The sequence below is a fragment of the Ceratotherium simum genome, chromosome X, assembly GCF_057802395.1.
Source record: "Ceratotherium simum simum isolate JZ-2026a chromosome X, ASM5780239v1, whole genome shotgun sequence".
In the NCBI taxonomy this organism is placed as follows: domain Eukaryota; kingdom Metazoa; phylum Chordata; class Mammalia; order Perissodactyla; family Rhinocerotidae; genus Ceratotherium; species Ceratotherium simum.
The window spans coordinates 40,770,908-40,785,737 of record NC_141940.1 but is presented as its reverse complement, the minus strand read 5'-3'; the positions used below and the strand labels follow the sequence as shown (position 1 = coordinate 40,785,737).

The 14,830-nt window shown below is 35.5% G+C and overlaps 1 protein-coding gene across 1 annotated transcript in view; it reads left to right on the top strand.

Moving 5' to 3' along the window:
* The window catches only part of RADX (RPA1 related single stranded DNA binding protein, X-linked), a 60,913-nt gene extending 47,403 nt beyond the window's left edge, over positions 1-13,510 (top strand). The window contains exons 13-14 of the mRNA XM_004440443.3: positions 4,722-4,889; positions 12,229-13,510. Coding sequence (XP_004440500.1) covers positions 4,722-4,889; positions 12,229-12,359 — 299 coding nt within the window. The 3' untranslated portion in view covers positions 12,360-13,510. The remainder of the gene's footprint in view (positions 1-4,721; positions 4,890-12,228) is intronic.
* Positions 13,511-14,830: the final 1,320 nt, after the last annotated feature.

Below are 14,830 nucleotides of genomic sequence, written 5' to 3'. Positions count from 1 at the left end.
TAGCTTATAAAAATCATCAAGGGAGACCTACCTATACTCCTTGGAATTCTGGTACACTCTAGAGAAGCAGTCCATTCAGTCTCCCTGCCCTTCATAAGGGATACTTATTGCCTCAGAGAGCCACTGGCAAGAATGAGTCCTGTCAGGTATGCAGTATTAGAATAAAGGTTGAGAACTACAGAACTAGTGCTCTCTTAACAGTAGTTGAAGTATAGATATTCTCTGATTTTGGTTAAAATAAGAGCTGAATATCAGATGTAAAAGTGGTGAGTTTATCATACCTTTTGTGAAAGTATGAACCCGAGTTGTATTACGAGACCAGACAAATGGCCTGTACATTTTAAGCATGGCATGAGCAATGAGCTCAGAAGAGAGGACAAAATCTGTTATTAATGTACTATTTGTTAAAAGATAGAATCCTAGAACTGAAAATGACTTTATGTGTGTCCTGTAAAAGGGGGAAAACTTATTCTGTAAAGGGCCAAGTAGTAAATGTTTGAGGCTTTGCAGGCCATAGAGTTTCTGTCCCAAGTACTCAGCTTTGCTGTTTTAGTGTAAAAGCAGCCATAGACAATATGTAAATCAATGTGCACGGCTGTGTTTGAATAAAACTTTATTTATAGACACTGAAATTTGAATTGCATGTTATTTTCACACGTCACAAAATACTATTCTTCTTTTGATTTTTTTCAACCATTTAAAATGTAAAAAACACATTCTTAGCTCATGGGTTGTGTAAAAACCAAGTGCAGGCTCAATTTGACCCCCAGGTCATAGTTTGCTGACTCCCGTTCTAGACCCCTGTTTTTAGATAAGACTGCCGAAACCACTCCAGGCGGTAAATATATATGATGTTTAAAGTTCTTCAAGCACAAAGATTGTCCAACCTACATTGATACTATCTTCTAGTGATTTACTATCCCTCTACAGTACCTTGCTGATCTCTGGAGGACCCAGAAATTTTGAAGTGTCTTAATCTGGGAGAAAGGTTATTCAGACCACAACCCTGTTATTTGGTCATTAGCTCTGACTGGTCTAGGGCAAATCATTATTGAAAACATTGAACAGAATTATTAATCTTCCTTCCCACAGTTCTATGGCTCCCAACAACCAGCTGGTACATGGCAATATCAGAAACCTATCCCGAAAGTGCTGGTTCTTGTGTTAAAATCCTTGCTATGCCATCTCACTTGCCTCAAATAAATTGATAGTGTTAGTAAGCCCTAAAACCTCAGCCCATCGCCCGCTATGTAATAACACACACTTAAAGAGAAGATATTGGGATGAAGTAACAAACTAAATTTTCAATGCCTTTAGTCCAGGTACAAAGTTTAAAATTTATTGGTCAGTCTCTCCAAATTTTAAAAGTTATTTCTCACCTTAAATACAAGAAGATACATTTCAAAAGCTTGATTGGACTTGTGGATGGTATTAGTATATCATTGGCTCTACTAACACTAATTTAGCTACCCATGAAAATCCTATGAATCAATCAAAGCTTAAGAGACCTCTCTTCACTTTGCATTTTACTTAGACAATGAGGAACTAATTCAGCCAGGCTTTTGTAAACCTTTAAAGGCCATTCCTTTGTCTCTTGGAAGTCAAGAGACACAAACCCCAGTAATAATGGGTGTCATTTAAGGAGAGCTGTTAAAATAATCTTTTCTAGATTTTTTGTCAAAAGATTTTTTTGATTTTTTCATATGGTTTGTTCTTTTCCTTTTCTGCAAAATGTGTTTCAATGATAATTTAAAAATTTTAATAGCATTAATTGTAACGTCAAACTAATTTAATATGCTATAGTTATATTGATATAATAAGGCTTTACTTATCTTGATTGTTTTCTCCTATTAAAGCAATGAAGCAGGCCAACATAATTCCTGCCCTCCTTGGTATTAGCTTGCGGGCTCAGGTCCAATTATTCGTACCCCTGAGGTATGCCTCCTTCCTTGTTGAAGCCCACTTGACCCATTAGCTGAGTAGCACTAGATTCCCTCACTGTTGGTTCCCTCACTGACTATGTCCTCAAGATATCCTCCTACCCCACTGGGATGCTTCCCACTCTTGTATCTCAAATTGGGTTGGACACTGGATTACATGAGTTCCAGAGCTAGATTACTGTTGCCACACCTTAATTCTGTCTTTTATTCCATTGCATAAGGAAAGTAACTTAATCATTAAACCTGAAGTACTTACTATCTGATTTCATCAGCGTAAGATACACTTTTTTCCCATATTTTAACATCTTTGAAAATTGATGTGCATCTTACAACTGATGTCATGCCATTCTTTAGTTGGTAACGTTTTTCTTTCTTAGTGGTATATAAAATAATAATCATCTTAAAATCAATACGTCTTAGATTTGGTAAAATATGGTATATACCAAGCACTATGCTAGGTGCTGGGATTACAAATCACCCTCCCCCATAACACACACACACACAAACACACACACTTTTCACTGGAGAAGAAACTCAGTGATAAAGAATTGAGGAAGAAGATATATAAATTGCATATAATATACTTTACAAAAGAGGAATATGAGCTTGTTTGATTTTATATTTTCCTATAATTTTGAATATTGTCCAGATATATTATTACACTTACATAGTTAGTATGTTGTAAGTTATTTAAGTAACACATAAACAGTAAATCACCATTGAAGTGCATTGTATGTGCAGATTGTTGGGAGGATATTTGCATTCATCTCGTTTGGTAATGGGAATATGGATGAATTCATATTTGAACACTAAATGCACAAATGTCCTAAAGTCTAGTATTTGAAAATTATAGGTAAAAAATACACAAATGTACATTAATTTGCTCAATTTAAAAAATATTTACTGAGCACCTAATATGAGCCCAACACCATTCTAGGTGCTAAGATTACATGAATGGACACAACAGATAAACGAGCTTCTAGTAGAATGAGATGGTGATAAGTGCTAGAAGAAAGAGGTTAGATGTAGTAGGAAAGGGTTAAATTTTAAATAGAGTGGTCAGGGGAGGTATCCCTGAGAAAGTAACATTTCACCAGAAACCTGATGGAAGTGAATGAGCAAACCATGTGGTTATCTGGGAAAGAGCATTCTAGGCACAGGAACAGCAAGTACAGAGGCCCTGAGGCCTGTTTACTTATACATTTGCACTCTGAACTCTAGTTTTAACCAAACAGCTCACGGCAAATTTTATTAATAATGTTGAATCTAAACTCACAGTATTTTATGATTTAGAAAGAAACTCAAAATAGTATCTATGACATACTGATAATAAAGCTAGCTTTCTGAAAATATCAGGATTCCCAACTTCTGATATTTTCTCAATTCTAGGGCATACTTTCTTTTTTTAGATTTGCAAGTTGGAATGCATCCTATGGTCAATGGGTACATTTAATAGAGTTTTTCCTTTTTATGAAAAAACCTGTTATTAATTTGATGGTATATCTTAGAATTATATTTAGTCTTAGAATCAAGGAAATAAGATACCAGCATTTGCACATTCACTTGAGTTTTGCAGCATTGCTAAGATTTATGGGGTAGCTACACTTGTTATAATACTGAATTGGCATCCTTAGTAAATTCTAAATATCATGACTATTTTAGTTTATGAATACCAAATTTTAGTAATCCTTAAAAAGCTGTAAGTAGCCCTTAGTTGTATGTTACATTAAAGCTAAGGAAGTTAGTGTCATTTGCCCATAGAAAGCAAAAAAACAGGCTTGCATTTCTGGATCAATTTACAGCTTAACAGAAAGGACTTTGTTTACCCATCATTTGCCCATACTCGATACTTAAGAATCTCTGTAGGGATGTATAGGAAAGATATTAAGGTCATAGAATCTATGGGACTTGGTGGCTAAATATCAGGGAAGAACAAAAGGGGGAAGTTAAGGATAGCTCCCAGGTTTCTGGTTTGGGTAACTGGGTAGAATTCATAGAGTTTTTAAGCTGTGCTCTGTGTGTTTACCTTTGCTTCAGCCAAGATGGGCTCCTTACTCTGGTCTATACTTTTGGCTACTCCCTGTCCTGCCTGAAATACCCTCTTCTCTGTCCATTTAAATGCTACTCATCCTTTAGTACCCAGCTCAAACCCTTGCCTCTAGGAAGTCTTTTTTTATCCACTCTAACTGACATTGACCCACATAAAAAGATGACAGTCACAGGTCAGGATTCACTTTGGTTGTTCTCCCATAGCCCCTTTTCTGCTGCAACCTTTTATAGCCCTAATGGTGAGTGAGTGACGCTTGTCTTGTATAGTTGAGGACAGATGGGACCTAATTACTACCATCCCTGGTCTTGCTTGAGTCATACATCCTTAAGTCCAAATGGCAATAAGGGAACCATTAGTTATCTCTGAATTCTCTTATCCTATAATGGCACCTGTCATAAATGACCAAGAAAACACTGTACATGTCTTTATTTATGTGACCAGGCCGTCCTCTGGATATTAAGATTTCAACCTTCCATCAGTAGGGAAAACATTTTGGATTTTATTTCCAGCAGTGGTGATAGATTGCACTGAAGTGTCCCCTCTTTCAACCAATAGCCTGTATTCATAAATGTTTGCACAGCTAAGGGTTTAGTCTGCAGTTTTGAAACATGAGTTTTTTACAGGTGTGAGGCTATTTGGCACATGTTAGGATCAAACCAGCAAACTTGGCCTCATTAGCACCATGTACTAACCCACTGAGCTTTTAATAAAGTGTGATTTTTCTATAACAGGTCTGAACCATGAGATAGCAATCAATGTTGCATTCCTACCCATGTATTGTCCAGAAGATGTCCGAACAGCTCAAATAGACACATTATTAACCCAAATGAATTACAGCTGTGTGTATCCACAGGAAATAACTGGCAAAGACAGATTGCTACGTCCAAGAGCACTTGCAGGTAAGACAACCTGTGTATTCTTTTCATTCAGAAAATGAAATTAATATTGTAAACAGTCCTAACCTTAAGATGTTATTATATAAACAGTTCTAGCCTTAACATTTAATATAGTTTAAAGGGTTATTTAAATGTACCCCGAGACTTATAAATGAGAACATATTTTTAAATAAAATTGAATAGATTAATGGTTTCTATTCCAGTCAGGCATTAAGAATGTTCTCTTATAATACAATTCTAAATGTAAGTATTCATTAGGTCTAAGTGGTATGCACATGGAGCAGTGAAAATTCTACTCTTCTCTCCTTTTAACTCAGGCGAGACAATTTCCTTTCACCTTATAATTGCCTGAAATTTTAGTATCTCCATAGTATAGTAAAGTACAATTGTTTTCTCTTATAAATATTTAGTTATTCAAGTGCTATGCAATAAATTCCTTGAGGACTGCTAGGAGTGTATGTAATCCCAATAGTGAAACCCTTCAACCAACTAATTGTTTAGGCTGCAACATAATATACCAAACTTTGAATTATTTCTATCTACCTGTAAAATTATGTGTCCAATTATAATTATCCTATTCATTTTCTGTTGTCATTTCTGTTTCCTAAGCATGTGGTAAGGTTTCTAGCAGTTTTCATCGAGCTTATAAGGATATTCCATTTAAAAGAGCTTTTAAGAAAGCCTTTATTATCTTGGGATTTTGTGGTGGGTCTTTCTAAGCTGATGAAACTCTTGAGTGTATGTTGTTTTTAAACAAGTCTTATGAGCTGTGCCTGATGATTAAGTAAGTAAGTTTTGGCAGTAATGGCCACTGCAAACTGAACTCGAGTGTCTAATTTTATAAGAGATGAATTTTTTAATTTTTCCTGCAGTCCATTTTCGAGATGATGTATTAGTTGACTTGCAGTATTACTTCCTACATTGCTGCTCCTCAGACTTCCAGAAATTCCAGATTTCTTAATTAGTGCCCTAACCTCTAGTTTAAATATTTGTGCACCCATGTTTTTGCTTCATACAATATCCACTTCTGTCACATTTCTTCTGCTATATGTATATGTTATTATTGAAATAAAATATCAAGGCAAAATTCTCAGCTACCTACTAGTTGCTAGTGCCAATATTCTTCCAGCAGTCACTAGCATAGCAACATGAAAATACCTGGTACCATTCTGCCAAAAGAGTTAATATTTGGGACATGAAGGGCAAGAATCGCTAGAGAAGAAAAGTGACGTGGTAATCAAAAGCAAGGTGATTTATTTTGAGTGGAATATCGTGTTTTTCATGACATAACATCATTAACAATAATAGTGTCCATTTAGCTCTGTGCCAAGCACTGTGTCTGGGTATTTTACGTAAGTTACAACTAATCCTAATAAGATCCTTGCAAGGTGAACATTATTATCTCCTATTTATAGATGATTAGACTGAAAATCAGAGAAATTCATCAGTTTGGGTAACAGCTAGGATTTGAACCCAGATCTGTCTGATTTAAAACTTTTCCATTCCTTCCATGATTCCACACTGAAAGATAAAAATAGGCACAGAATGATCTAATGCAGTGGCTCATAGTATAACATTAGTGTCATCTTTTAAACATTTTTTATGAACTAGTTTATTTTTTATTACAAAAGCTATACATGTTCATAATTTAAAAATTCAAACAGTACAGAAAAGTATAGAGTAAAAGTGAAAGTTCCCCTCCCTGCCTTCCCAGGTCCAGCCTCTTCCACCAACCCACTCACCCACTCTCTGGAGATAACCAGTATTCTTTGAATCCTTTAAGAAATTATTTTTGCATAGAACAGTGTATATTCTCTCTCTCTCTCTCTCTCTCTCTCTCTCTCTCTCTCTCTCTGTCTCACACACACACACACACACACACACAGAGTCTTAAGGAATATACATAAATGAAATTATAGTAAACATATAGTTCCATAACCAGCTTTTTCCTTTTGACAGTATATTTTAGATATCTTTCATATTCGTGTATAGACAGTTACCTCATTTGTTTTAATAACTACAAATATTCCACTGTGTGGATGTACCAAAATTTACTTAGTGCCCTACTGATGGACATTTAGATTGTATCCAAATGTTTTCACTATTAGCAAAGAGTACCGCAGTGAATATCTGTCTATCTGTGTGTGTGTGTGTGTGTGTAAGTGACACACACAGTCATGTGTCACTTAATGACGAGGATACATTCTGATTAATGTGTCGTTAGGCGATTTCATCATTGTGTGAGCACCATAGAGTGTACTTACACAAACCTAGATGGTATAGTCTACCACACACCTGGGTTATATGGTACTAATCTTGTGGGACCCCCACCATATATGCTGTCCGTCGTTGACCAAAACGTTTTTATGCAGTACATGATTGTATGTATGTGTCTGTGTGTGTGTGTATATATATATATATGTATATATGTACAGTGCACTTTGCAAATACATCTGTAAGACGAATTCCTAGAAGAGACGTCACTGACTCAAAAGGTGGATGCATTTAAAATTTTGGTAGATATTGTCAAATTGTCGTCCAAAAAAGTTATACCAATTTGCACTTTAACCAAAAGTGAGAATGCCACTTTACTCACACCCTTTAAAATGCTAGGTATTATCGGTCGTGTTAATCTTTGGCAGACTGCTAGGCAAAAAAGTATGATACCATTATTTCCACTCGTATTTCTTAATTATTTTTAAGCTTTAACATCTTCATATTTTTATTGGCCATTTATATTTTTTGTTTCTATGAACTTTCTAGAAATTTCTATGCTAGTTTTATCTTTTCCATTTTTCAGAGTGTTCTTTTTCTTTAATTTGTAAGCTCTCTTTGCATATTAAAGAAATTAACCCTTTATCATGTGTTGCAAATACTTTTACCCAGTTTGACATTTATTCAATGGGAGGCTTGTTTTGGTATTTTAAGTAATTTTATTTTTATGCACAGTCATGCACCGCATAATGACATTTTGGTCAACAACAGACTGTATATACGATGGTGGTCCCATAAAATTAGTACCATATAGCCCAGGAGTGTAGTAGGCTATAGCATCTAGTTTGTGTAAGTACACTTTATGATGTTTGTAGAACAAAATCGCCTAACGACACATTTCTCAGAAGGTATCCCCATCTTTAAGTGACGCATGACTGTACTCAAATATATCAGTCTTTTATTTTGCGCCTGCTGGTTTTATTTCATACTCAGAAAGGCATCACCCCGTCCAAGATTTTTTTTTAATTCACTCTGTTTTTTCTGGTACTTCTGTAGCTTCATGTTTTTAACTCATATATATAATTTTTATTATGGTAAAATATACATAACATAAAATTTACCACTTTAACAATTTTTAATTGTACAATTCAATGACATTAAGTACATTCACAGTGTTGTGCAACCATCACCACTATCCATTTTCAGAACTTTTTCATCATCCCAAACAGAAACTCTGTACCTGTTAAACAATAGCTCCTTCTTCCCCCACTTTCCCCAGCCCTTGGTAACCTCTATTCTACTTCTGTCTCTATGAATTTGCTTATTCAAGTACCTCATATAAGTGGAATCCATACAATATTTGTCCTTTTGTGTCTGGTTTATTTCACTTGGGATAACATTTTCAAGATTCATCCACGTTGTAATATGTATCAGAATTGTATTCCTTTTATGGCTGAATAATATTCCATTGTATGTATATACCACATTTTGTTTGTCCATTCATCTGTTGATGGACATTTTGGTTATTTCCACCTCTTGGCTATTGTGAATAATTCTGCTATGAACATTGGTGTACAAGTATCTGTTGGAGTCCCTGGTTTCAATTCTTTTGGGAATATATCTAGGAGTGGAATTACTGAGTCATATGGTAATTCTATATTTAACTTTTTGAGGAACCACCAAACCATTTTCCACAGAAGCTGCACCATTTTACCTTCCCACCAGCAATGCATGAGGATTCCAGTTTCTCCACATCCTCACCAACACTTGTTATTTTCTGTTTTTTTTTATAAAAGCCATCCTAAAATGGTATCTCTTTGTGGTTTTGATTTATATTTCTCTAATTATGAATGACATTGAGCATCTTCTCATGTGCTCATTGGCCATCTGTATATCTTCTTTGGAGAAATGTCTATTCAAGTCCTTTGCCCATTTTTGAATTGAGTTATTTGGGTTTTTTGTTGTAGATATGGATTCATTTTTATAACTTAAAATTTTAATCCATTTGGAATTTATTTTGTTATAGAGAGTGAGATAGGGATCCAACTTTATCTTTTTTCCAAGTGGTTAGCCATATTTCCCAAATCATTTATTGAATAATGCTTATTGATATGATGTCCTAATTGGTATCATCTTTACCTATGAAGTACAAGGATACATATGCCTTCCACCTCTTTGAAAGCATTGAGTTAATTTATCCATTGATAAACATTTCAGAAGCATAACATGTTATGGAAGTGTTTTAACACATGTGAGAAAACAAACGATTTTATTATTCTCTAGATAATCCAGATTTCCCATATTATTTTCAGAGACAGGAATATGACACTGTATTATCAGATAGGTTGGACTGTGCTGCAGTTACAAAGCAACTCCAAAGTCTCAGTGAATTAACACAATAAAAGTTTAATTCTTTCTCAAGTCAGGTCTGATGCAGTCAGTCATTAGCTCTCTTCTCAGAAGTGATTCAGGAATCCAGCCCGCTGCCATCTTGTTGCAACCCCAATAAAAACAAATGGCTTCTAGGGTTGTCTGGGAAGAGGAAGAAAGAGATGAAGCAGACACTGGCTTTCAATTGTGTTGGACCGGAAGTGACAAATCACTCCCACTCGCATTCTCATTCACCAGAACTTGCTTACATGATCCCAGCCTAGGTACAAGGGAGACCAGGACACTTTGTCTTCCCATGTGACCATGAAGACGAAGGAGAGTGGAGAACACATAGCATTGCTTTTGTCACACTCACCTTATGCATGTGTGATGTTCCTAAAAATTTTTACAATTTTTGTAATTCAATTTAAAATGAATTGTAGCAAAGCTCATTTTATAGGTAAAATCTGTAGTCCTTTTTAAAGAATTCCTTTGTGATATATCATAATTTCATACTAGGTTTTCTTCAGTAGAAAATGATCGTTGCTGACATTTGAGTGCTTACTATGTGTCAGCCAACATTCTAAGTGTTTTACATCTATTTAATTCTCACAGCATCCTATGATGTAGGTACTAGATGAGCAGATTGAGGCACAGAGTGGTTGTCATTTGCTCAAAGTATTGCACAAGTAGGCAGTCACCTAAACAGAAAACTTAATTATACTTTATGTTGTAAGTACTATGTAAGTCATTGTTTTTAAAAGTCAATATATGATTTATTAGCAATTAGAATTATTAAGGTTTGGGTTGCTGCTGTTAGCATCAAACTTGAATATTTTGAAATCTTTCTAAAGCATCTGGATTAAAGTCCATCTCCAGCAAAGAAAAAAAAATTATATAGTACTAACGTAACCGTTGTTATTATATTCATTGTGCTTTAGTTAACTTGCACAATTTTAAATCATTCATCAGATTTTGTGACATGTCTCGCAGAGGCGGATTTACTGTGCAGCTAATAAAGCCTAAGCTTGAAGAGCCCTCACTTGCATAGGTTCTTCCAAGGCCCTTTTGGTATTCTTTTGTATTTTGTATTCTTTTTCATAAAAAGGGCCCCAAAATAGTATATCCTTCAGGCCCCACAAAACCTAGATCCACCGCGGGCTCTTAGGCTCAACTTGGTAGAGATGTAGCTCTGGCGTAAAAGGTTAAGAGCATATGCCTTGAAGCCCGACTGTCTGGATTAGAATCAGCATGTGACTTTGCTTCAGTTACTTAACTTCTAAATGTTTTAGTTTTCTCATATTTAAAATGAAGTCTGTCATACGTAGCCACTGAAGTCTGTAATCCATTAGCCTAGTAGCGGTCAGTGTTTTGAAAGAGTTATCATAATCAACACCTGGAGCCAAGAACAGAAAAAACACTCTCCCAGTTTTTGCAGATTGGATCTGTGTTGTGGCACCCCTTCAACACTTAGCCAGGCTGTTTACAACTCTGTCCTAGCCTTCACTTCCTGCTCTGCAGAGCCTGATGGTCAGCCAGAGTTTTCAATTTCAAAACAATTAGAGTTTTCTCAGGCCTTTTCTGAGCATGTGTCCAGCACTGGGCATACATGTGGCCTTCTTGATTCCCTGGTGTACAGGAGCTTTTAAAAGCCCTTATTCCCCCACATATCTCTTTTCTCAGCCTTTTCCTCCCCAGGCTTTTTGGTCTGTCTGTTGCTTGTCCCAAGTTTATACCCTGCCCCAGCTGCTCTAGCCAATGCTTTTGCCTTTATGTGCTTTCAACAAAAGCCACTGAGAAAGCTATCCCAGTTGTGAGAATGCTCCAAATCAGGTGAAACAAAAGCAAGCCCTTGCGTCTGTCCTCGAGGAAGCTTCCCGAAAGATCAAAACATACAAGCACATCTTTGAGAATAAGGTCTGTGTTGCTCCCTCTGGTACTAGCAACCTGCACCAGGAATGCGAGCTGCCATCTGCATGGCTGCTGCTGGTCTGGGGAGTAGGCTGGGAATTTAAAACACCACAGCACACTCTTACCGCAGTGCAGCAGCTTCTTTCTTCATTAATCTTTCCCCTGGTTGTTTTAAGTTTCTGTCTAAATTCCAGAATTCTGCAGAAGTTGATCTGAGGGTTTTTGCCAGCTTTATAAGTTGCCTTAGTGAAGGGACAAGACCCCTGGAGTTCCCTACTCTGCCATTTTCAGCAATGTCACTCACCTGATCCATTTTTGATAAAGCTTCTTGAGAGTATCCAAGGCTAAGTGTTAGTTAATAAAAAGCTGTTTCAAGGGAAATACACTTTAAAAGAAGCTTGAATTACATATATGTATTTTGCTTTATGTCTTGTAAATTTTTCAAATAATTAATAATTAAATTTCAAAATAGAAAAATTTATCTTTGCACTCACTTGAAGTGTAATGATAAGCTGTTTATCTGGCACCATATAAATGACTTTGAAAATATGTAGATTTACTTTGCTCCACTAAAACAATTAAAAAATAAAAATAACTAAATATGGCTCTGGCGTACCAGCCCATATCTTGGCATTATTGGAAGCATCTATTTGACGTGTGAACTTTTATCTGCGGAAGTTACACTAACGTGACTTTGATGAATGTGTGTGATGAACTGGAGGGGAGGGGGAGAAGATGAGGGACATTGTTAATATTATAAGAAAAAAAAACATCAGCTTATGTGATACTAAATCCAAGTAAATATTTAACTATTTTATGATACTTACCATCTGCTTTCTACTTTTAGGTGATATTATAAAAGCAGTAACTGAACTGGATAGAGTGCATATCATCGGTATCTTGGATATCTGTAATTTGGGTAACAATAAAGTAGAAGTCTATTTGCAGAAAATTTATAAACCAGAGAATACTTCTTAAAAATTAGCAAATGAAATTACTACAGATTATAGAGAGGGCACTGCTTTAAAGATAGTCTGTCATTTTGTTGTTAATTTCAGTAACTGTTTTTCAGCAAGAATATTACATAAGCTCTAGTTATTAAATGGTTTTATGTTTGTCTTATATTTGGAACTAACATACTTCATTTTAAATTCATTATTGAAAAGGTCATCACAACAGTTTTTGTGTGTCAAGAAAATTTACCTTATTTCTATATGACTATTATCTTGTTATAATTTATGTTCACTGTTCTATTTGTGAAGTGTACTTTTATTCTAAAGCCTCAGCATAAGGAATCCTGACTTACAAAAGTAACTTTTCATAGACATTTAACATTCTTCTACTTTTATTCACCTATAATGGGAAATTTTAATTGCTAATTTGAAGATTAAATGGGAAATTTTCATTGCTAATTTGAAGATTAAATTCTGCATTTCTCACAACCAAGGTAGTTTCTGTCATTTTCAAAAGCACACCTGGATTGTTATGGTCCAATTGCCCTAGTCTTTAGTGTGATCAGACAGTGAGTGTGCTTAATTAAATTGTCTTAAGGTTTCCCACTCCATGTTGTAACTTCACACCCTTTGAATTTCTAAATGTTTTGACCAATGTGTGATCTTAAAGCCAGAGGCTACAGCTGTTTTCATTTGTAATTTTTGGTACATGTAATGTGAATTTAAATAGTGAATTTTATCTCATATTAACATTTTAAGCGCTCATATTGAAAGTATAAAACAGTAACTAAGGGAATTGATTTTATTCTGGTTGTCTATTTTACTTCATTTTAACTGAAAATGGCCATTCCACATTTGCAAGGCCCTGTGGCTGTCATCTATGTGGTTAGTTAGATGAGCCAAAATGACCATCACATGAGTTAAAATTATTCTGTGTCAAGATGAATCTGATTGTAGTTAAGCTATTAACTTGTAGGGTTTCCTAGCCCTGTGGTTCTGTGACTTCATACGCTACACATTTTAAATGTGTCAGATACCTCATGAACCTAAAGACAGATGCTGCAGTTTGTTCATAAGTGTGTTCAGTCTTTTGTTCTTTATAATTATGTGTCAATGTTAAAACAGTGATCCTTCTCATGTTAAAATTTTGACTGTATTATTAAAGAAGTTAAAGCACAATAACTTTTTTGGTCTCCTGTCTCATTTTGAATGTATTTGATGTCTTTCATCCATATGTTTGGCCTATGATAGAGCTACATGTACTTGGAAAATGAGCCACTATGATTCTTCCATAAGGGTTGAAAACTGTTGTTTATCGAATGGAATTTGGGGTTTTGTATCAAGCTAGTATAAACTTTAAAAGGCAATTCAGTTTTAGTACCACATAAATTTTGGGGAGGCAAAAATATTAATACTTAAATAGCTATTGACTAAAAGCCTCAGGCTGAGATTTCAAAACTACACACTTTAACAGGTGTAATTTCTGTTATTAGATTGCAAGAGAAATAAGAACTTTTTTGTGTGCGTGTGAGGAAGATTAGCCCTGAGCTAACATCTGCCGCCAATCCTCCTCTTTTTGCTGAGGAAGACTGGCCCTGGGCTAACATCCATGCCCATCTTCCTCCACTTTATATGGGACGCCGCCACAGCATGGCTTGACAAGCAGTGCGTAGGTGCGTGCCCGGGATCTGAACCCTGGGCCGCCGAACTGGAGCGTGCGCACTTAACCACTACACTGCCGGGCCAGGCCCAAGAACTACTTTTTAAAAATTTAAGATCTTTAAAAACAAATTCCCTGGCAATGTATGTTCTAGTAATGTTTCTATCCAAATTTGGAGTTAAACATCTGTGTCCACATTTCCAGTTGTTGCAAAATTGGATAGCTGCTGTGGTAGTTTCCTAAGAAAAATAGCAGACAACTATCAGAAGAACTTGTCTTCAAGTGACAATATGTGTTCATTCATTCCAAAGCGACATAAATATACTACTATGATGTCACCTTCATATTAACAAATCAATTAGTAAATTATGAAATATTAAATAGTCTACCAGAGGACCACAATCTTTCACTGAAGTTTCTAATTTTAGATGGCACATGAGATATACACATTGAAATCCTTTTGTAAGCTTTTAAAGGAAGAATCTGAGCACATGTTCTCTCTGCCAAATACTTTTATTTTTTGTTGGAATTATCCTGCATTCACTATACTCATATTAAGAAAAGGACTTTTAAGAAATCTGAAACCCTTATTTGGTGACACTAACAATATTTGATGTTTTTAGCCACATACCTTCTGCCAATATGGACTATAGATTACAACCAATTCTGTTATTCTAAAATCATTTATATGGTTTATAATTGAGCTGGTTGCTATTTCACTGGTTACCTTTTCAGGTTCATTTCCTTTTTTTTTTTCTTTTGTAAGCATTGCTACCCAATAATTTACAGGTAAATTGATGGGAGGTGAAATATGTATTACTCAGTCCTGCTTATTT